Source organism: Gopherus flavomarginatus, chromosome 17 (assembly GCF_025201925.1).
Source record: "Gopherus flavomarginatus isolate rGopFla2 chromosome 17, rGopFla2.mat.asm, whole genome shotgun sequence".
Classification (NCBI taxonomy): domain Eukaryota; kingdom Metazoa; phylum Chordata; order Testudines; family Testudinidae; genus Gopherus; species Gopherus flavomarginatus.
The window spans coordinates 4581336-4603821 of NC_066633.1; the positions used below are offsets into that span (position 1 = coordinate 4581336).

General features: G+C 49.1%; 1 protein-coding gene across 9 annotated transcripts in view; it reads right to left on the bottom strand.

The window, feature by feature from the left end:
- Nucleotides 1-1579: 1579 nt before the first annotated feature.
- DAB2IP (DAB2 interacting protein) overlaps nt 1580-22486 on the bottom strand; it is a 314157-nt gene continuing 293250 nt past the window's right edge. For 6 of the 9 annotated variants that reach the window (XM_050926821.1, XM_050926820.1, XM_050926824.1 and 3 more), the window contains 4 exons: nt 21024-21176; nt 14612-14814; nt 11143-11230; nt 1580-6773 (listed from right to left, as the gene is read on the bottom strand). In XM_050926821.1, the coding sequence (XP_050782778.1) occupies nt 6606-6773; nt 11143-11230; nt 14612-14814; nt 21024-21176 (612 nt within the window). In that variant the 3' untranslated portion in view covers nt 1580-6605. The remainder of the gene's footprint in view (nt 6774-11142; nt 11231-14611; nt 14815-21023; nt 21177-22486) is intronic. The other 3 variants (XR_007770036.1, XM_050926819.1, XM_050926822.1) reach the window with 3 other exon arrangements.

The window sequence follows — 22486 nt, forward strand, 5'->3', positions numbered from 1 at the left end:
CAATCATTAATATTTCACAGCATTTTTTTTAATCGTTGCCAAGGCCGTTTGTTTTTAAAAATAACTGTACAGGCACCGCAGTATCGCAGGCGTGGGGTCGGGCTGAAGCAGCTACGCGAGGCCGTGCCCCACATGCTGGATGAGGCATTGCTGTGCCGCCCGCTCGCGTAGGCTTGGCCAGTTAAGGGGAAAAGTGAGTGACAAGGAGATGAACTGATGCAGCAGAGGGGAGCTTTGGGGCAGGGGGTGCATGGAGGTGGGTGGTTAAGCAAGAGATGGGCCTATTGCACCCTCCTTCCCCCACCAGGCTTGCTTGCATGATGAAATGGGTTAGCTTGGCCCTGGGCCTTTGGGCAATGGGGCCATGGAGGGAAGAGGGGGAGAAGCCTGGAGAGGTGCATCCTACCTCCAGAGCAACCCCCTTCCAACACAGGTCGTGCAGGAGGGCCTCTCCTCTGTGCTCTCACTAGCTTCCAGCTCCTTGCAGAGGTTGCTCTGTTTTGGTGTGGCAGTGCCAGGGCACGATTTGCTTTACCCCCAGCCACGAGCCCAGGCTGGCTGCAGCCATCGGCCACCTTGAGGGTATAATCATGGGCCAGCTCATTAAGCATCTCCATGTCAGGCTGGAGCCCTCCAAGGAACTGCCTCATGCTGGTAGCAAACTGCCATGCTTCCCTTGGGCCAGTATTACCTTCTGCCCCAGGGACATGCTCAGGGGGCTGTGCTAGGGGCAATATCCTAGTCTCTGCCCTCCCACATAACCGCTATCGCAAAAGCCCTGGCTAGTCTTTGTTTGGATAACTGGATTCTGCCTCCTACATTTGCCCTAGTGTTTCAAGTGGCTAAAGTAGGCTTCATTGCTTGGCCTGAATGGTCATATTGCTGTGCTTCCCACCCCAGAGGTGGCTGCATTTCAGTGTCTGGGTTCCTGGGCTCTAGCCTCAGTGTGCACCTTGCAGCTGGTGGGTATTGCTGTGTCTAGGGTCCTCCAGGGGAGGGGGCTGGTGCTAGGGGGCACATGTTTGATCTGTCATCCTGCTTCCAGGACTAACTTGCTTTCCCGGCAAGCCCCTTGGTGCTGCCATTATCTTAGCACACCCTGGGCCGCCTGCTCTGCTTTAAAAAATTCCCTTCTCCTATTTCTGTGCGCCCTGGAACTTTCTTTTGTATCTTGTTCAACTGTTCTCCTGGTGGAGGGGGAGGTTCCAAGCTCCGTCCCCATATCTGGCGTCAGTCTCACACTGCTGTGTCGCAAAGAGGAGTGGTGGGTGCAGCGTGAATGTGCTCTGGTACCTTGGTGCTCGTCTGAGTTTCACCAGCGATTAGGTTTGTGCCATTCTTGAGATCTTGCCCCTAATATGGTGGTTTCCAGCATCTCCCCTTCCACTTCCCTGAGATCTTTTGTTTTCTGTCTAGGAACATCCTCCCTTCCACTACGCACTTGAAGAGACCTGTAGTTTTGTTGTAATGTTTAGTCCCACAGAAGACTAATGAGTCAGACAGCAGAAGCCAGCTCAGGCTGCCACCTGGGGCCAAATCGGGCAGGGTTTGACTGATTAACACTGTGGGCGACCTGACATAAAATAGCTAAATAAATCTTTAATATTTCTAATTGCAAATGTACAGAAATTGCACGTCCACATCATTTCTTTGAACACCAACAACGTTCTCTGTACATTATTACATAGTTTAAAAGAGGCCGAAGGAGTTTCAGCAAACACTTCCACTTTGCTTTGTTTTTAAACATACTTACAAAAAATTTTTTTGTTTTTTTTCTTCATAAGAGGATATAAAACATAGCAACTGCTGATCAGGAACAAGTATCAGCCTAAGCAGATATACAGAGAGAGAGGTATATCTTAAGACACAGTGATGGATGATAAAGGAATATGTGACCATGGAGACTGCACTTTGGGTACCGATAGTTGATGTAGAACCACCTAAAATTTACAGCAATGTCACACCTCACATTACCCGTGAAAGTCAACTGGCGAAACCAAACCCCTGCTCCAAAGCGCCAGCATTTTAGGACTTTTGTAGACTGTCCATGGTTTGGAAAGACCCTGCTCAGCAAATGAACAGGTTTCTCTCTGGCCCAAATGAGAGACACTCCCCCTCCAAGAAAAGAAAATGACAGCTCTTCTCTGCACAAGCAGTCACCCAAGGGTGCCCGGGGCTGACCCAAAATGGGGGGGGGGGCATTAGCACAGACACAGTATCTGGCTAGAAGTGAACAGCCTCCCATCTGGGGCAGTTCAAGGAATCACTTGGGAACAGCAGCTGCACTCACTTCAGATTACAGAACTGGAAAGGCAGAGTTGGAGTCCCAGCTTGCCCTGAAGGCAGCATGCCAGAACGGGGCTGGAAAAGACCCAAGAGGTGATCTGTGGGGAGGCCAGACCCTGGAGATCAGTGCAGGGTTGTTCCCCTCTGTACCTTTGCTTGGTTTTCTTCCCGGGCGGAGGGGGGGGGGGAAGAGTTTATGGTTACAGAAAGGCAATGAGCTTGTGGAACTAATGAAGCACAGCTATTGTCACCCTGGTTCAGCAAATCCCTATCACATGCCTGGGGAGACCTCCAGTCTATTGATTCAGCATAACCTTGTGTGTCCTGAGCCAGCAGTAAGTTACACAGCTGTACCCAGGTGGGGGGAGCCAGGACACTGCTCACAACGCCAGGAGTGCTCGACCAGCGACAAGCAAAAACCACAGTGCAGAATTCCAAGGACCTGTTTGGGTGGAGGATAGTTCTGCTTAATAGATATGGGGGGGATGGGAAGAAGTTTTTGGTTACTAAACTGTTGTAGTTGGTAGGAGCTTCTGGCTCTGAACTTAAAGCACAACCCCCGTTGTATTAGACTTACAGCGTGTAGCAACCGTGGGATAGGTCACATCCCAAAGCCTCATGCGTTTTCTCTCCATCACCCCAAATCAAAACCTTGGTTCCATCCCAAGGGGCAGCTGAAATCTGAACCCAGATCTGAATTTGCTTACTTGAGCCCACCTCTGTTTAAAAACAAAACAAAAAAACTCAAACAAACCAGCAGTAGAGACACTCAAATCCTGACCAAATAAGCAGCACCAGAAGTAAATTACTATATACAACTGTTGGGTGAATAGGTACATTACAGTCAAACACCAAGAACATATACAAAAAATTGTAAGACTTGCATCAAGATAAAAATCTGTGAATGTTTGTTTTGTTTACACTTTTAGCACTAGAATAGGCTCTTGTCGCAGAAAGCACGAGAAGCAAAACAGCAGGTCGCATGACGGTCAGTAGAGTGGTGGTTTTACTCTCTGTCGCTGGGAGCACCTCTGCACATTGTCTCTGGTATTGCTATGCGAAACACCAGGCTTGAGGATAGGCATTGCACTCACAGTCCCACACTGGTGTGCAGCTTATAAATAAAACCACAAACTGAAGTAACACAGTTAGAGATGGGCCTGAGCCAAAGCGCCAGATCCGGATCCCATGTTTGGCAGTTTAGGGGGCATCTCTTCAAAGAAGAGATTTCTTCTGGGACTGAGTTCCTTTTCATACTGGCTCAGGAAACTACAGAACATCAGAAGGTATCGGATCTGGAAATGTTAGTTTTAAATAACTCCCTGTGGAAGGGTTTAGGTTTTCTGTTACGCCAGCAGCACAACGTGCACGCTTTAACTGAGATTCTGGTGTTAACCAAGACTTTGTAATGTAGTCCCTGTAAAGTGAATGGAGCAATGGATTGGCTCAGGGCTGAGGAGTAGGTTAAGATGTATAGTACTTAGCTTCAGTTCTAAATAGACAATTGTTTCGGCGGGGGGGGGGTCCCCCTGCAAGTTCTTAGGGCGAGCACTGAATTTGCATCCAAAAACAATTCCCTGAAGTTTCCGTGTAAGAATGGAAATCAGTCCCTGCTAGGACACCCGTCCACCACCCCTGCCTAGCATTCTATGTGAAACAGCTTCCATCTTTCACAGGAGGAATATTTCAGACCCTAAAAAAATAACCAGAGCTAAAAGTACATCTCCAGGTACCAGCTGTTTAAAAAGAGTCTTTTTTTTGCAGGGTTCTTTAAAGATATTTGACACTGAGACAAAGGCAGATGTAAGCGTATGTACCAAATTGTTCATAGTACCCTGTATACTCCTAACCTGTCTGGGTCTTTCTCCTGGGGCTGTCAGTTTTGTGAGCTTCTTCAAAGCCATTTGTGCTCATTCTCCAATATTCAATGGTCACTTGGCTCTCAGGAGCTCCTCTTTTTGGTTTTACGTTCATGCCACACTGAATTTAAATCAAGAGATGGGACGGCATTCCTTGCGTGTGGAGAGCTTCGAGCGCAGACAAACCGTCAACCATCCAAGATCCGGAGCTGCAGAAGGTGCAGCCCTGTGTGACCTGGGCTGGGGCTTCCGTGGAAGAGAAGCTTTTAGAAAAAAGCAGCTTTAACTTTAAAATAATCCCCTCCACAGTGAATCTTTTTAGGATTTGCAGCTGCGGGACAACACAGAAATGCAAACAGTGTCCTGCTAGCACAGACTAGATACTGTGGAGTTGGTACCTAAGCCTATGCACAATTCAGTATCCTAGTCCCTTCTGAGTGTACATTTAAACACGGTACTGGGCAAACTAGGACAAGCATACAGCAAGTATATGCTCTTAATGGGAGGAATAGGCAGACGTCCTATACACTGTACAGTGGCATCCATGTCTCAGAGAAACCATCTCTCTAGGTCTCAGTATTAATGACCTGTTCTGAGACTGGGAATCACGAAGGACTAACTTTAAAAAAAACAACCAACCTGCACTGGTGGCAGGTCAGTGGCATAATCCCCTGCTAAGGAGATGGCCCCTCCGCTGAGCAACACACGTCTGAATGTGCCGAATCTACTTGTTTCAGCAGTTAGGAAAGTCTAATCCTGGCTTATGTCTGCACAGTGCCTCCTGACCATGGGAATTTCGGTGGCTGCTGCTGTTCTTGTTGGTTATTCCCTTATGAGCATGTTTTACATTCTTCAAGGCTGTTAATTTCCATGCAGTGCTCATTCCCAATCTAAAGAGGGCAGTATTCCAGAAAATAGGCTGTATTTTTTTCTAATGCATACTGTGAAAGAAAAGAAATACAATTACCAACCTTCATGCTTCTTCAAGGTTTTTCTTTTCTCTGACTTTTGCACACACCTTTGCATATAGCACCACCCCCGCCCCACAAATAACCCTTCCTCTTCCGAGCAAGCAGCCACATCCTAAACAAATACTGGTGTCAACCCAATTCCACTCCATGAATCGTGATGGGGCTTCACAACATTCTTCTGAGTGATTTTTGGCTAACGACCCACACTTCACAACCCAATGGCTAAGCACCTGGGCGAGATGAGCAGATGTGATATTTGCTGTGTTCAATAACAGGAAGTTTAGTGGGATGCTACTCGTGTGGAACTTCTCATTGTGTTATATTTGTGACAAGCCAGTGTGCCCCTCCCTCCCCTCCTTAGATTGCTGAGAAGCAGCTGCATCTAGAAATGAAGAAACCATCCCGAGAACACCAGCTCCCCTTCTCTGCTGGCGTACAACAGTCCCACTGCCTTGGACACAAGCCTGCACCAGCTGCACTGGCTTGACCTCTGACTAGTAGGTTGGCAAAAGGTAAAGCAAATACAGACCGCTGTTCTCTTGCCGCAAGGTGCCATCTTAGGTGTAATATGCTGGACTCTCCAGTGAGCGCCGGAGTCCTACAGAGGTAACGCTTGCTGTGACACTGCGTAGCCCAGCAAATCTTGCTAAAGTGCTATTCACTCCCCTCCCAGTAACCTGCACTGTTGTCTATCTGTGCTGGCATTCCTTTGGCTACCACCCTGCACACCTTGCACGTCAGACCCTGCTCTCCCGAGTTCATTCAAAGCCCAATTCTCTTGTGTGAGCGTCAAACGGTCAGTGGCACACTACCTCCAGCATGGCACAGGACATCTCCCCTACTGAACAATGCCGGGGAAAGGCACTCGTTCATGGACCAATGCATGGAGCGTACTCCAAGTGGCACACAGGAGGGATGTGCTGTGGCCACCTCGACGTGAAGCTACACAGAACGACCCACCGAGCAAACTAAGTGCCATGGCAGAGCATTTCCTGACGTGGGCTGGAATTAGACTAAGTGCATCTCACAACAATACATTCTCATCCTCCACTGAGCTTTTACCAGCAGACACCCACCACTGAAGCTAACCTGAGTGGACCTGGCACAGGCTTTCCCAGACCCCTTTATTCCGCTTACTGGCACGCCCAGGCCATTATTATGGGCCAGGAGGAGCGTCCTTTGGGCAGTTTGAGAAGGAAAAGGTTAAACATTAAACACTGACTTAAATCCACCCGTGACAGCAATCCCCCCATATGCGGAGCTCTCCTTTTTCCACACATTTCACACAACTCGGTCTTTTGGTCCTCTCAACTCGCTGGCGTTGGTGTCTCCCACCAAGGAGCAGTCATGTGCGCCATCTGCAGTAAGGAGCTGGTTCCTTGGGGAGCGGGGGGAAAGACAGCAGCCATTCTCTGAAGCACGGCTCACCCCTGCTGCTGCGCAGTCTTTCAGGCCAGGCCTCCTCTCCTGCAGCAGCTCCCTCCGCGGGTTAACAATTGCTGCTGTTTCTGAATTCTCCGTTCTCTGTAATCTGTAATTTAGTTGGGTTTGTGGGGGAGATCCCGTTACGTGTCTGCATGCTGTACCTCTCTTTCAGCTGAGTAAGGGCACTCATTAACCGTGCGTTGGCCGCATCCAGTGAAGCAATACGTTTCTCCTGCAACCAAACAGAAAGTGGGGCGCTTTCAGTGAGTGGGCCTGTGGAAACTGCCTCCATGTGACCTCACCTCTTGGCACAGGTGTGCAAAGGCAGGGCCAGCTTTGCTTTAGCAAACCCAGGGAGGATTTGGATGCAGGTCCTGTTCCACAGGAGCTCACAGATGTTGAGGGCTGGACAATTTGAGTAAACGGTATCGGTTCAGACCCAGGGGAATTGGGAAATTTCTGTCTCAAAGGACAGTGTAAACAGATACCACTGCCAGCCCCGCCCTCCCTGCAGAGAACAGCTTGGCTCACACAAACTTCAACATGTCAGGCTTTCAGGCTAGTGGAATCAGAGCTAAATTCATTTCATCATGTTCTAATGGACCCTGAACAAAGAGAGAGAAAATGGCTTCTATTATTCTCCAATTACACAGGCACATGTCACACACATGGTTTTTTCTCCCACCCAGCAGCAGTTAGAATGAGGATAAGGTTCATGTTCTAAAACCCAATTCTCTCCTCTAATGGTTATTCATATCAATGTTTAATTGATTTTGTTTTAATGGAAGTTGATAGTTCAAATGCCTCACAGCCTGCCTGGAAAGCTGCGATGGCAGGGTCCCATTTCTCACTGAATACAGAGGGGGGAGAGTCCAGCGTTATGATGACAAGGATGGGCGCCCAGCACTCCTGTGCTGCAATCTGGTTCTGACACCATCTCCTCTGTGAACCTGGGTAAGTCACTTAGCCCCGTTTGCTCAGGTCCCCCAGCCGCAGACAGAAATACTTACCCGAGAGATGTGCCGAGGCTAGATTAGCGATGGTTTGTTTGTACACTGCATTGAATACCATTCTCTCCCTGACGCTAGCTAGCACTGGGGCTAATGTTAGGATGTGGTGGGACCCAGAGACATAGAAACTGGTTAAAAATAGGAAGGTGAAGCTCATGCTCTAGAGTTGCAGCTGCAGGGGTCTGGAAGGGATCCCCCAGGATTCTGTGTTTTTGTTTTTTTTCTTCCTCTGAAGCATCTGGGATGGCCAGGGCTGGTGATGAGACATTGGGCAGGAAGCAGCAGGGCTCTGCGGTGGCACTCAGCATTCTCTCTTTCAGGCGCTTGGCCAGCTGGTTCTTGCTCACATGCTCAGGGTCTAACTGATCGCCATGTATGAGGTGGGGAAGGAATTTCCCCCCAGGTTAGACTGGCAGGGCCCGGGGGGCTTTTTGCCTTCCTCTGCAGTGCGTGGGTGCAGGTCACCTGCCAGAATAATCTGGGCATATCTCACTTCATCATTTGCCCGCCATGACTGGGGCCTCAGGATGACCAAGAGCCACCAGTGCCTATTGTCTGCCTGTGGCCTGTCCCAATCTAGTCACGTGTGCAATTCCGTCTTTAATGCTCCAGCTCAGAGCAGATCCAGCCTAGTTACTTTAGAAGAGTGAGCAGACCTTGTCGACATTGAATTGTGGAGCTTGCTCTCCAGGATGTGCACCTCACTGGGCGGCTGTGTGCAGTCTTTGCTCAGGGATAATGCTTATGGAGATCAGAATTTGGCCAATTTAAACTGGAAAATAAAAGTAAACCTTTGTTTCCACTCATCACTCCAATGGTAGAGCAGCCATGTAGGAAAAGAGTCCAAAAGGAAACGCCAGCAAATGGGCTGTGTCTACTTAGGGGGTTTAGAATCTTTAAAGCGCTGCCCAGCAGAGCTGGACACGGATAACTGAGGCACGCCTGTGTTGTAACCACTTCTCTCACGCATAAAGTATCACTGATGTCAAGAACTAGTGAGCTGCCACCTTCAGCCTGATCCATAGCAATGTATGGGCCATGGATCTGTTTCAGAGCTGTGCACGGCAAGTTAAAGCATCAAAGGGCATTTTGGCAGAGTGAGACCACGCTGATGCTTATTTTTCTACCCAGAGCTCTGTGGGCAGCAGAATCCCACGTGCTGAGGTAGCTGCAGCAATGAGGAAGGACAAAAGTGTGAAGTTTGATGGCAAACCCACAGAAATGGGTGAAATTTCACAAGGGAGAAAGTAGTAACTTTCTGCTCCGCTGTGCTTTCCTGGGACCTGTTCAGGCCCCAGCCCAGCAAGGAGGGAGCCTCTTATGCTGGTTGATCGGCAGGGTCCTTAGGTACCGTGTCTGGACGATGGGGGAATGATTGGTGCCTGGTCTGGCCGTGCAAGGTTCTGAAGCAAGCAATGCTGCTTAGTGGATGGGATCGGGTGCCCTCCTCTGAACAATACCTGTGCCCCAGGGAAAGTTCCTAAAATCCAATTTAAAAAACTGGCCAGGCAGTGCTGGAGGCTGGCTCTGAGAGGAGGAGAAACAGGTAGTGTGCGAGGGCCAGGGTGAGGCTGAGAGAGTCAAGTGCAATTTGCAGGCTATGGAAGGCACTTTGTCAATAGCTGTCTGTTAATGGACTCCCCTCCCTCCCCTAAGCTCAGCTTGCACCCCAGAGAAGTGGACATGCTGATTTACTGGCGCTGAACAAACGATTGTAAAGATAAACCAATTCCTTTTGCCAGGTTCTCCTGGCTCCTTTCCCATTTGCTACCCAGTGAATCATTACTCAGGAATGGTGACTCACTCCGTGATAAATAGGGTTATTAAGCATGTAGTCTAGAATAGTGGGACCTTGCTGCAGATGGTAGCCAAGACACTGATCTGTTCCTGTGTTCAAACTGGAGCAGACTGTCAGCATCCACAGCCTGTATATCTCAGGCACAGTTTCACACCCAGACATTTGCCCCAACGTTTGCACCCATAGTTAATTGTGGCCACATGTATTTAATGAGCTGAGTTGGGTGCTACAGTTAGCTAGGAAACGAACTTCAAATATTTGTGCCTGAACAAATGGAAGCCAGCCCTGGAATTCTCTCCTTCTCGGCAGCTCATTGGCTAATGGGAGCCTCTGCAACTACTGGGCAGGAGGTCGATCGTTTGTCAGGGGGCTGAGGTAAAAACTCAGTTCAGGCAGATTTTCGACAGTGACTAGAAGAGTCTCTCTGATGGCCCAGGCAGGAGAGAGCAGCTGGATCTTGCACATGACCTGCTAATGGAAACAGCTGCCTTTACGCCAAACTCCTAGAGAAGAAGGAGAAGACTTGCCTTTTTGCACATCTCCCACCACCCAGCTGCTCAATGCCGGGGTGGGACAGCTCAGTGGTTTGAGCATTGGCCTGCTAAACCCAGGGCTGCGAGTTCAATCCTTGAGGGGGCCACTTAGGGATATGGGGCAAAAAATCTGTCCGGGGATTGGTCCTGCTTTGAGCAGGGGGTTGGACTAGATGATCTCCTGAGATTCTATGAATGGAAAGGGGAGCTGTGAGCAACGGTAGAATGGTTTGTACCATCGTCCTACAGGATGGGTACCTGCTGTTTATCAGTGTCCTTAGTCATTCACTGGGAGGTGCAGTCCCTGGTAAGGAACAGGCTATGCTACCCTACTCTAGGGTACGTGTTCTCTGTATGGTACTCTCTTATATTGCTCCTGGCATCTCATGGGCAAAGCCCTGATGTTCTCACCATCAGTGCATGGTAGGTGACTTTCTGACCTACAGATGCTTGCTTCCCTTTTCCTCCACCTTCCCTTCCCCTCTGTGGTGGCTTTCCAGGTCACCTCTTTCCATCCAGCAACACCCACTGCCAGTAAGCACAAACATCAGAGCGCTTCCCGGTACATAAAGGGAAGGAGTGACTTAAAAGCCTGTCATGGTAATTTCTCCCCTACAGAGAGATCTCTGCAGTCGCCAGTGGGCATGGGATATAGAAGCATCTGAGGAGCAGGTGGTGATGTTATCCTGCAGGGCTGCCCAGAGAGGGGGGCAAGTGGGGCAATTTGCCCTGGGCCCTGCAGGGGCCCCCACAAGAATATAGTATTCTATAGTATTGCAAGTTTTTTTTTTTAAGGAAGGGCCCCCCAAAATTGCTTTGCCCCAGACCCCCTGAATCCTCTAGGTGGCCCTATTATCCTGTCCGTGCAGCGTAACTCCTGCACCCAAGGGAGGCTCAGAAAGAGACAGGCTTCCACCATGAACTCTGATGTCTCTTGCTTTGGGTTTAAATCAGCCCCTTTTAAGGCTACATTGAAGTTGAGATGGTCCTAGAATCCCCCAGCTCCATTTCAGCCTCCTCATACACTCAGTGTCTGCTGCCAGGGCGACCACGGTCTCAGCCCCCTGGATGGATGGTGCTGTAGCAGTGCAAACACCACGATGGGAATAACGTCAGGCGAAAGCCTTACCTGTGGTCTGGATCCGTCAGTTTAGTGCCAGGCTCGCTATGCCCACTAGGACAGTAACAACAGGATCTGCACATCAGGATGGCTCATTCCCCCAGCACTGCTGTACATCCTGACATTAAAAGGGTACTGACCTGGGCATCAATAATCTTCTGTTTGGAATCGACTGCCGCCTGCATTTCCGCGTGATCTTTCTTTAATTCCTCCTCGACCGACATCAATCTGGCAGGAGAACACGGAAGCAAACACTTAGCTTCCGAGAAGCAGAGAGTCTAGCTGCTGTTATTAAACAGCACGTCATGCTGCTGCAAGGAGCTCGCCTGAGGGACCGAAATCAGAACAAGCAGAGCATGGGCAGAAGCGGTAACCTCCTCCCTCCCACTGCCAGCCTGCCCTGGCCCTGCCCAGGACAGACTGGCCAGTTCCAGCTCCTTGGCCACTCTAGCTGAGCCTGCCGGCTGCGTAGTGGGTTTTGTGATAGGGACATCTGCCTACTAGAAACTATGCTCAGACCTACCAATGCCGATGACTCTGGCTTACCCCTGCTCCCAGCAGGTTAGCTGTGTGTGCTGGCCTGGAGCAGAAAGGCACTAGACACCCTGTTAGAAAGCCATGGAGCTCTCCAGGCTACCACTAGTTAAAGTGCAGTGCTAGTCCCCCTCCTTGTGCTCCTTCATCCCCATTTCAGTTCTTCAACTCACAGCCTGGGTCAGCCCTGCACAGCTGCCAGCTCTCTGGTGACCCAGGAGGCTGCCCGAACAGTGGAGTGAGGCTGCTCCGATCACCTGTTTGTGGGATCCACTAGCCTGAAAGGCAATGCCCCTCTGCAGAGAGCATCCAGGTGCAAGAGTCCATTAATTACATGTGCTAGGATCTATACTGGCTCTTGTCACATCCAGCCACCACACCATTAGGCTGGTAGACATTTAAATCAGCCTCCCAGGATGAATGATACAGATTATTTCTTCCCTTACTCCTTGACAGCAGAGAAGGCAAAGGGTTGATTTATATCCCGAAAGCTCAGAGCGAAGGGTGAAATAACAGGCCAAACCAATTGGAAGCTCTCACGTTGTAACCCCGCCTTCAGGGAGCACAAAAACCTAAGTTTTTTCATGTGACATTGCAGGCATTAGCGCACACAGCACCCCAGGTTCAGGGAATCTGGAATCTCAGCAGTTAAGGTCAGATTAGGGCTGGGGCCGTGAAAAATTGCTGGCCCTGAGTGGCTTGTTGGTTAAAAAACAAACCAACCAAAACTCTCTGCTCCGATAGTTCAAAACCTTGCTGTTTTCTGTCTGACTGCTAAACTACTCTAGACACGAGCAAACAAAGGATGGGGTGGGGAGGGAGGGAGGTTTAGAGCAGCTGATTTAGGAGAGCAGCTTAAAAGAACTGAATGGGTCTAGTTTGGCTAAAGATAGTGACATTGGGCCATAACAGCCTATATGTACGTAAACACCATGGGGGCAGAGGGTTACCTGATGCCAGCTAGGAGTAATGAGATGGAAAGGAACACGCAAACCTTCCTGACTGTGAGAGATGTCTGCTGGAGGCATAATCCCCAAGAGGAGAGGCAGAAAGCCCATTGCTTGGGGTATAGAAAACAGGACAAAATAATATACTGAAAGGAAAAATCCTACCCTGAGCCCAGAGAGCTGGACTGGGTTCAGAGGTCTCATCTATCTCTGAATTCTACTATTCAGTGAACCAAGAAAATCTCTGGATTCTGTCACCCCAAGCTTTAATAGGGGCAGGGGGTCGCTGGAGCGAAATAGCTGAAGTTTGCAAATCGGAAGTTGGAAAGCATGTGGGAGCAGGTGAGGGCTCCTCCATTTCCAGCTGGACCCCAGGAAATTAAAAACAATGAAAAGCTAAAAGTTGCCCAGACTTGCCTGCACCTCAGAAGTTTGATTCTCTTGTAGCTTGAGGTCACTGCTGATTTCAGAACTACTTCCCCCCCCCCCCAAGAAATACAGATTGATTGGAAATGTGGTGCTTTGGTTACTGCGTATTCTGCATACAACTGTGTAACACCACTGACTCCCATGGGTTATGCTAAGGCGTAATCTGGCCCAGTGTCTGAGTGCTTCAGAACTGACACAGCACTATGTAAATACCAAAGTACTTTCACAGCCCTGCTCCAGGGGCTACATTCAGATAGCCCAAGCCCCTGGAAGCTTAGAGAGTTTTGATTCAGCCCATTACTAAGAGGGGAGCTTGCTGGAAATTTCACACCTGGTTCCAAGTTTGGCCTGTAAACCCACGACCTGCTCTGAATTTGAAGGTTTCATGGATTCTAAGGCCAGAAGTGACCATTGTGATCATCTCATCTGACACAGGCCATAGAACATCCCCCAGTACTTCCTAGAGCAGATTTACTAGCCTGATCCTGATTTCACACATGGAGAACCCACTACGACCTTGGCTGAAGTGCTCCAATGGGTAATTACTTCACTGTTAAAAATGTACGTCTTATTAGCAGTCTAAAAGAAGGCACGAATTTCCAGCTGGTTGGATCCATCCCGGATTCACACCCTTCGCTAATTATTCTCTCTTTACTACTGGGCACAGGGCCAGCTGTTCATCTTTGGACATGAAAGGCTTGGGCACTGCACCACTCATGCACACGAGATGGGAATACATGACAAGAGGTTTCAGGGCACCATTTCCAGGAAATCCTGTTGCCAGGCTTGGGCGTGGCCATTTTGTGTGTGTAACAAAGTGTTAGACAGCACTGTCCATCCCAAAGCACTCTGCAATCTATAGCTAGAGATGCCACACTCCACCTACGACTAGGGCGACAGAGGCAGCGGACAGTGGCCCGCAGTGCACTGCACACCAGTGCCAGGAGAGGAGTGATGGCAAAGAAGGTTTAGCAGGGACCATCTTGTTGTTGTGTGTCTGTGCTGCACCTAGCACAATGGAGTTCTGCTCCATCACAAGGGCTCCTAGTTGCTACAGGAATACACACAATAATTCACACTACTTTTACAATCCACCACTCCTATAATCTTTATGTTCACACAGACTGAACATCTTCGCTATGTGGTAGGCCTTCCTCTAAAGGCTCATCAATAGAGGATGACAACCTACTATTGCAACCAGCAACCAGAGGGTTATTCCTTAGCTTAAGAGGTAGAGGACTGTGCTGAAGACTTGTGATGAACCTTGTTTGTAAGACTTCATTTGAGAGACCACACAATGACCTACCTTCATATCTCTACCTGAGAAGAGTTAAACTGGCCCTAATGGGGTCCAAGGAGGAGACTTCAGCTGTGCTATAGCGTTCTGCTTGCTTACAGCTAATGCGGGGTGAGGGACGGGGGGCTAGAGTTAAAACACAATGCGATACTAGGGGTCGCCTGTTGCTTTAATGAGTAGTTTCTATCACGACTAAATTGATCCACTTTATTAACAATGCCATAAACCAGCTTCTGTTCCAGACTCTCTGTTCTCTCTGTTAACACAATCCCTACCTATTTTGGGGGGTAGGGGTGGGGGTGGAGGGAGAGCTAAAGCTCCCAGGCTCCCAATTGCCTACATGCAGCTACGTCCTTGCTACCATCATTTATATGTTGGGATTTCTCTCTCTCTTCCCCATACCTGCTGATGATCCCCTTCATCTGAATCTCTTTATCTTCCTGCTGTCTGCGGAGCCGCTCCTCGCTCTCCTCCAGCCTGGCCTGGTACTCCAGCATCAGTTTCTGGGTCGTCTCCTCCTGGCATTTGAATCTGTTTTCATAGTCCTCCAGCTTCTTGTTGGAGATACGGAGCTTGTCCTGCAGCACCACCAGGTCCTGCTGGTACTGGAGCATTCAAAGAGAAAGCACAAGGCATTTTTATTACTAGGTTTTACCTCACCAAGACTCTCCAGTAACCCAGCCATGCCCGTCTCCTCGCATTAGACTAGCTGCAAACCCGCACAGGAGCAACCCTGAATAGCTGCTCAAAACCTTCTCTTCCGTCTTCTCCTCCAGACTGCACGAGGAGCGGAGCTGCCCTTCTGCTGGGATGACAGGTCACTGGCAGGAGCAGAGAATGGTTGGTTAGCATCGTTTGGAACTTAAAATGAGGGTGCAAGTTAGCTCCACTGAATGGCAAATGTATGCGGGCAGCTGCTCAGGCTGAACAAAAGGGCAGGGCTAGACACAGCAGGTGAGGGAGCACTGGTGGGGTTCTGGCTTCAGGCATCTGCTCGTCAGGTCTGTGTAAATAAAGAGATGGCACTGCGAATTCTGCACATGCTTACATCTGAATCCCATCAGCTGGCACGCTAGGAAAAGCTGACTTCCTACAGGTTCGTACGGCCTGAGTTTAGGGAAAACATTTAAGAACTGACTGTCCAAAGGTGAAAGCCTTGCAGCCCAAGCAACAGCTCATTAATAGCGATCCCTGATCGGGCAATGGGCACAAGGGGCAGCAATAGTCTTAGAGTTCACAGCACCTGTAGTCAAAGGACAGTGAAAATGCTCATCAAGAAGCCATTCTTCCAAGTCTAGGGCCAATCCCAGAATGACTCAGGCACTGTTCCCACTAAATCCAGGCAACGCCTACAAAAGAGCAGAGGCTGGGCTGGGTTTTGGTGGGATGTGTTCAGTTCTGGAATGTGTTACATTTTGTTACCCAGCTGGATTTTCTGCACAGATGCACCTAGCTTGGAGACCTTTTCAAAAGGAGCTAACCCAGCCATGTGAGGCTGAAGCTATGGTGGGTGTCACCATTACATACAGCTGGACCCCAGGGTGACTGAGAGCAGCGGAGACCACGCCAATCACGTGATGTCTCAGCAAGTAGCACTTTCGATGCTGAACAGCTATTTGCTTTTTTAAAGGAAGTGTTGAAATGTTGCAAAGAAAGGTGCTGGTCTGGCCACCCTGGAGACTGAAGGTCTCAGCACAGGCAGCGCCAGAGCAAGATTCATCACACTGGCCTCTGTCAAAGTGCCTCTCTGCAGCCATTCAATCATCCTCTGTGGAGACTGCCCACGTTGCCAGCTGCTGTCAGGGTAGTTTTTGTGAGGCTGATACCTGTCCGCTGCAGCCATCAAGCTCAGTGCACATGGGCCATCATGCAGCCAGCAAATGATAACCACACTTGGTCACGTACCATGGGAGTTACTCTCAGCCCTCGTCCAGACTAACCCGCGGCATCGGCGGGTTAAAATCGATTGCTCGGGGATCGATATATCGCGTCTAGTCTGGACGCGGTGTATCGATCCCCGAGCGCGCTTACATCGATTCCGGAACTCCATCAATCCGAACGGAGTTCCGGAATCGACACGGAGAGCCGCGGACATCGATGCAGCGCCGTCCAGACTGGTGAGTACCTCGATTTTAGAAATTCGACTTCAGCTACGTTATTCACGTAGCTGAAGTTGCGTATCTAAAATCGATTTTAATTTCTAGTCTGGACGTGGCCTAATTGTGCTCAAACAGTACTATAGGATTTGCTCTAATGAACAACCATCAGATCCCCCTAGGGCACGAAGGCCCCATTGTCTATGGCCAAGCTTTTATTAATGTGCATTTTCCCTAGGAAGCTGGTGCTTAGAGCCAAGTCCTACTGAAGTCAATGGGAGTTGGATCAAGGGCTCACACTGGGCACGGATTGATCAGAGACGGTCAGTTGTACACTAGTGCAGTTTGACTTTCGCTTAACCCGCAGAGTCAGGATTTCAACCCAGGTCTCAATGGGAGAGGAGTTAGTGCATGAAGCCAAGACTCCACCTATTGTGCTTTTCATGTCAAAGAACTCGGAAAAAATTTTGATAAAATAAAAGCAAATAGCGGCAAGACTCACAGAAAACAAACGAACAAGTTCAAAACACGGGGGATTTTTCTTTTAGTCAGTAACATCACATTGAGCTGTTGTGGTAGCTCAGCATTTGGTACAACTTCCTTAGACAAAGAAAAACTCCAGTGTATAAATGTGCAATAGAAAGAGATTTTTACTTTGAAAGGAGTGACTTTTCTAAATTGCCTTAGCACCACCAAATCAACAATGATTAATAAGCAAACAGGAACCTGCCATTTTGATGAGCAGTTAAAGGAGTTTGAGACATTGTAAATACCTGACTAAAGGCAGACAACTTTCAAATCTGAGCTAAGGCAACTTATCGAGTATATTACTAGTTATAATAAATGAAGGCGGCTCTGGTCGCTTTTGATATTGATTTAGTAAATAGTGGCTACATCGCTGGTAATTTAACCATTTGTTTTTAAAGCTAAACAAACAGAAGGTATTCGACAATAGCTCTGCAAGTCTCCTGCCTCTGCTGAGCATTCAAATGGTAGGCTACATTTCTTGTGTTCTAATGTACGCCCTCACACAGGGCCGCCTGCCGGGGAGCATTACTAGACTGGCAGCTCTCTTGGGGCGGGAGAAGCCTGTCCCATTCACTGACTGGAGATGGCAAGGGCCAGATTCTAGCCGTGTCAATCAGTGCAGCTCCACCGATGGCAAATTGTTACAGTAATTTCCATTGGCTGAGAAGTAACTGCAACCGCGACCCACCTGGCTTGGAATTCATGATGCTGAATATTTGTTGTGAGTAGTTAAAGTATTAGGATGATGGCAGGTAGAGATGGGAAAGCCCTATTAGATCCTTCTGCCAGGGCAGACGACAGCTGTGACACATCACTGTGGTTTTCCTTTAATCAGGTTTTTGCAGAGTCACTGAGACGACACAGTTCACACACACACCACCTGGTGAAGTGGGGGAGACAGCAACACCCATACAGTGCACAGAGCGGAGTCACTCAAACACAGAGAGATTCAATACCTACCCTACACTCAAAATAGGAGCAGCGTAAGGGAGCTCCAGGGATAGCAGGAGAAGCCTCAGGAGAGCGTGGGAGTCGCTCCTGTCTCTAGAACACTTGTCTCATTGTTGGTTACCATTCAAGTCTTACAGTAATGGGGAGAGAGATTATGCTAATGAAGAACTTTAATGCCAGTGACTGATATGACAACAAAGTAACAAAGGATGCTGCATGGGAATGAGACACCAGGCTCTGGTGGGGTCTGCATTTTGATATTTTGGCACAGAGCAGGATTTATTGAAATGCTCTCAGACCTCGTAATCCTGACATGGTCTGTCTCTACCCAGCCGGGTACATACTGGTGGAGAGTCTGCAGCATCCTGTCCCTCCCTTAGCCTGCGGGTGAAACCATCGTGGAGATCTCTCTGGCAGGGCAGAAAGCCAGGGCCAGAAGCTGCAGAGAGTAGAATTCACTTGAGAGGCCACCTGTTAAAAGGCGAGCCAAGGTTACCGGAGAGGAGAGTGGGTTTGGTGAGAAGCAGCTTAGCGACTACCAGTGGGGAAGCGGCACACGGAGTCTGCTAACTGGGGTGCCTTCTGCCTAGTCCTAGTAGTTTGCAGATGTAAATCAGGGCATAAGCCTTCCAAGGCCTGGCTCCTCACTCACGTTATTCTGCTTCCCAACTCTCCCGCAGCAGCTACGCCAGCCACGCTGACCTCCAGTGCTCCATGCCACACCCAGTGAGCACCTGACGGTTCACTGGTGGCCACTCTGGAGACCCCTGCTGGACTCTGTGCTAATTACAAGGATTCGAGACTACTCTTATTTAGCAATCGAGATTTTTATAGCCTAAAAATGAAGGCAGCTAGCTGGCTGACCTTTTCTCACATCAGATGCTTTCTGATCAGCCCCCTCAGCACATTTCTCTTCATGTTATAAAGATGCCAAAAGGGGGAAAAAATCACTAATAAAATGGCTTAAACTCTTAAAAACAACCCAGGCATTTTTTTCTTTTATTTGAAAGATGTGAGATTTCTCCTTGTGCTTCTCAGTCCCTGCCCGTCGAAGGCTTTGGCACTTTGCTCAAGTTTAACAGATGACAGACAGCCCAGAGAATGGTGCAGCACCAGACAAATGATTACAAAACTAGAAACATCCCTGCCCCTCAGAATAATACACAGAGGACTAGCACTCAAAGTTTCAGGTGATAATGAATAGCTAATGGGAGGCAGAATTAGCATTTGTGAGCTCCAATACCACTGGGCCTTCTGTGTCTGGCTACTGGGAGAGCTTGCAAATTAAAAAGAAAAAGATCCCTCCTCTTCCCCAGTGTATGTGATTTCCACGCTGACTGGCCTTGTGCTGGGCATGAAGGTGTTGGTGTCACCAACGGGCTAATCCGTCACAGACAAAAGTGATATAATTCTGGTCAGATATGACAAACTCTTTGCTCTTCCCTATGACTGATGAAACCTGCCCCTAGTGATCTGATTTGAGTTGCAGTATCTTCCGCAAACTTTGACTGTAACATCTTGATTTCTAGCTCCACTCACTCACCTCCATCTAGGCACGCTGGTCTCCTCCCTGCTCTTCTCCTCGGGCTGGGCTGGGAGCCGGGGAACCCAGCCAATACATCACTCTTCCTACAGCTAGGGCCGAGTAATGCTGAGCAAATAATGGACTTAGTGGCCGAATGGAAAAAGCTGAAAAAATCTGGTTCATTTCAAACCAAAACTGAACCGTTTTGGGTGGTTTTTCTTGCCAAAACGAAAAAAAAAAGCAGAACCCAAATTTTTGTTCGAGTCACACGAAAAGTTTCAAATGGTGATTCAACTCGACATTTCGTTTGGAGTAGATTGTTGTGAAATACGAGAGACACAAGGTGGGGGAGGGAATCTCTTTTATTCGACCAACTTTGGGGCAAGGGGGAAGAAACTTTCAAGCTCACAAAGAGCTTTCCTCTTCTTCTTCCTGATCTGAAGCAGGGCTCTGTGTAGCTCCAAAGTGTCTCTCTCACCCACGGACATGGGTCTGATAAAAGAGAGATTCCCTCCCCCACTTTGTCTCTCTCACATCCCAGGACCAACATGCCTCCACCAACTGCTTAACGACAGTTTTGAAATAAAACCTCAATAGAGTTTGTTTAGAAAACGTCAAGGCAGAAGATCTTGACACTTGATTTTTGGGGGGGGATATTTCTGACATCTCACTTGAAATTCACCAATAGCTTTAGTGCCTGGAAAAAATGCGTTTTGTGGTGAATTTACTATTTGCTGAACGTATTTTGTGCAACTCGAATGCGGAGCTACTCCCTGGCATGGGAAGCTCAGATTTAACACAGCAGCTAGAGACCACATCTGCCCTGGGAGCCGGAGGTGCGAGTCCCAACTTGCGTGGACATTGTCGGGCGTGGTCTCACCGAGCCATGCACCACTGATGGGAGTGTAGCTGTGGTAGCAGAGAGTGGTGGCACGGGCTCGTTGCTCTGAGTACATGTCCATGGGTACCGGGCAGGTCTGTACTCAGGGCAGCCAGCCTGTGCTGCCGCTCACTGCCACCTGGGCTCCTGTGGCTACACTACTATTTTTAGTGGGCTAGCACGATGAGCACTAGCACGTACATCCGCTCAAGCTGGGAATCACATCCCTGCTCCGAGCACAAGACCTAGCCTTTGAGTCACTCTCCCCAGAGTGACTGGTCTATGGTCTTGGTTACATGGCATCAATCTGCAGCAACCTCATTCCAGTCAATGGAGTCATGCCAGCCTTACGCTCATGTAACAGGGATCAGAACCTGGCCCCTACCCTTGGAATGCGCTTCTGGCTTTTGTAAGCCTGAATGCTGGAGCTCATCTTGCCCCACCTCCCCTGAGCAAGCCAGGAGGGCTGCCCGCTACTTCCTGCCTTGCTCGTTTCGGTCCGTTCTTTAGTTCACTTTGTAAGCCCTGTTCTCTGCAGTGAGGGTACACAGGGCTAGGGCACTGACATGCATTGCTTGAACTGGCTCTGCGGTGACCTGGTGCTCTAGCTTCTCATAGTCCTTCCTGTCCCCTCTGTTCCTCTCTTGCCCTGAGAAGAGGGACAAGCCAGGTTGCGGAGCCTGAGCAGGGTCCTCAGCATTCTGCTCCCAACGTGCGCAGGGACACAGTGGGGTTTCTCCCAGGGCTGCTGCGTCACCCCGTGCAGCTCGATTAAATGATGTTTAAGGAAACTCTCTCTAGTCAGACACTCGTTTCAATCCAGTCAGGTTTTACCTTTTCTGCTTGGCTGAGCTCGTCCTTATTCCTGAGCTTATCCCTGTGCTTGGAATCTGGGTCAATGCTTTCATCTTCTAAAAAGTGCATGTTCATATTCAAAAGCCATGCAGCAGTGCGGTCCAGGGCATTGGGGTTCACAGGAGAAGGGGCCTACAATGAAACATACAACCATAACAAAAGAAAAATCGGTAACAAAAATGGATGTGAAGCTAGAGAGCGAGAGAGTTTCCTTCCAGCTAAGCCCGAGGCCCCAGTACTGCTCCGATGGAAGGAATGGGTCAGAGCCCCCGAAGGAGTCTGGGAGAGAGCAAGGACACCGCCTGTTAATGCACCTTGGTTATTAATGTCAGCTTGCCTTTATAGGCCCAGTTCTGCCACCCTATAAATCCACTGCCATTTGCTGGGCTTCAAGGGGATCCGCTCAAGATCAACAGGCCCTAGTCCCTGGGCAGCTCTTGCTATTGTCTCATGCCATGTGGCCTACCAGGGTTCATGCTGCAGGCAGACAGGTTGTGTCTGCTCAGCCTCCAGGCAGAGCTGTTGCTTAACTCTTGAGCTCCTCCTCCATCAAGATGCCTCTTCGCCTGCTGCAGAGTGATTTCACTACAGCCACAAACAGATTTACAAAGTGAAATGCGACTTCTGATCACACTTGGGCCCTCCTGAAAAATCTACAGTTCTTCCAAGGCAGATAGTCACACAAGGGACCCTACAACAACAAACCTGGGGGCTCTGCCTTTCTAAATGCTACAATGGCTCAGAAAATGAGATTCTCGTAAGTTTCAATTAATGGGTTTCCTTTCAAGGAGATTGCTTTCTAGCCATCTGCACTACACAAGTGCTAATGCAAGTAGTGGTCTCCCACCAGCGAGCTAAGGACACCTGTTCACTGATTAGCCTGGGCAGAGTCTCTGTAAACCCAAAGGCAAACAAAATTGCCTAGAGATTTTCCAACCGCATTATAAACTCCAGGAAGTGGATCTCCAGCTATTTTTCCTCTATCACAGCTGACTACAAACTGTAGTCAATGCTTTCTCAGGCTGAACACTGTGGGTTAGAGTGAACGGGACAAGAGGATCCAAGCTGAAAACCAAGACATATCAGGGACTTGTTCACACCTCCAGCCCCCCAGTCCTTTCGGTCAGTCACTGGCAGTGGCAGCATGAGAGCAGATCCCTCGCTCTGAGCTGGAAAGCCCTGGATGGAGAAGAATTCTTCATAGGAGCATTTGGGAAAAGTCCTCCCAGTTCGAGTCAGATGATTCCATGAAGGCTCAGTGGGGATGGAAACAGTTACACTGATGTTACTACCCCTCTCCCCCTCCTGCCCCTCCAAGTAAATCTTGCCTCCTGGATCCAGGACTTTGAACCTGAACTTTCAGACTCAGCCCTTAGATTATTCCCCTACCATAAATGGGCCCTTAGCTTCTGGCTTCCTGCACCTCTGGACTGGGAATTGTG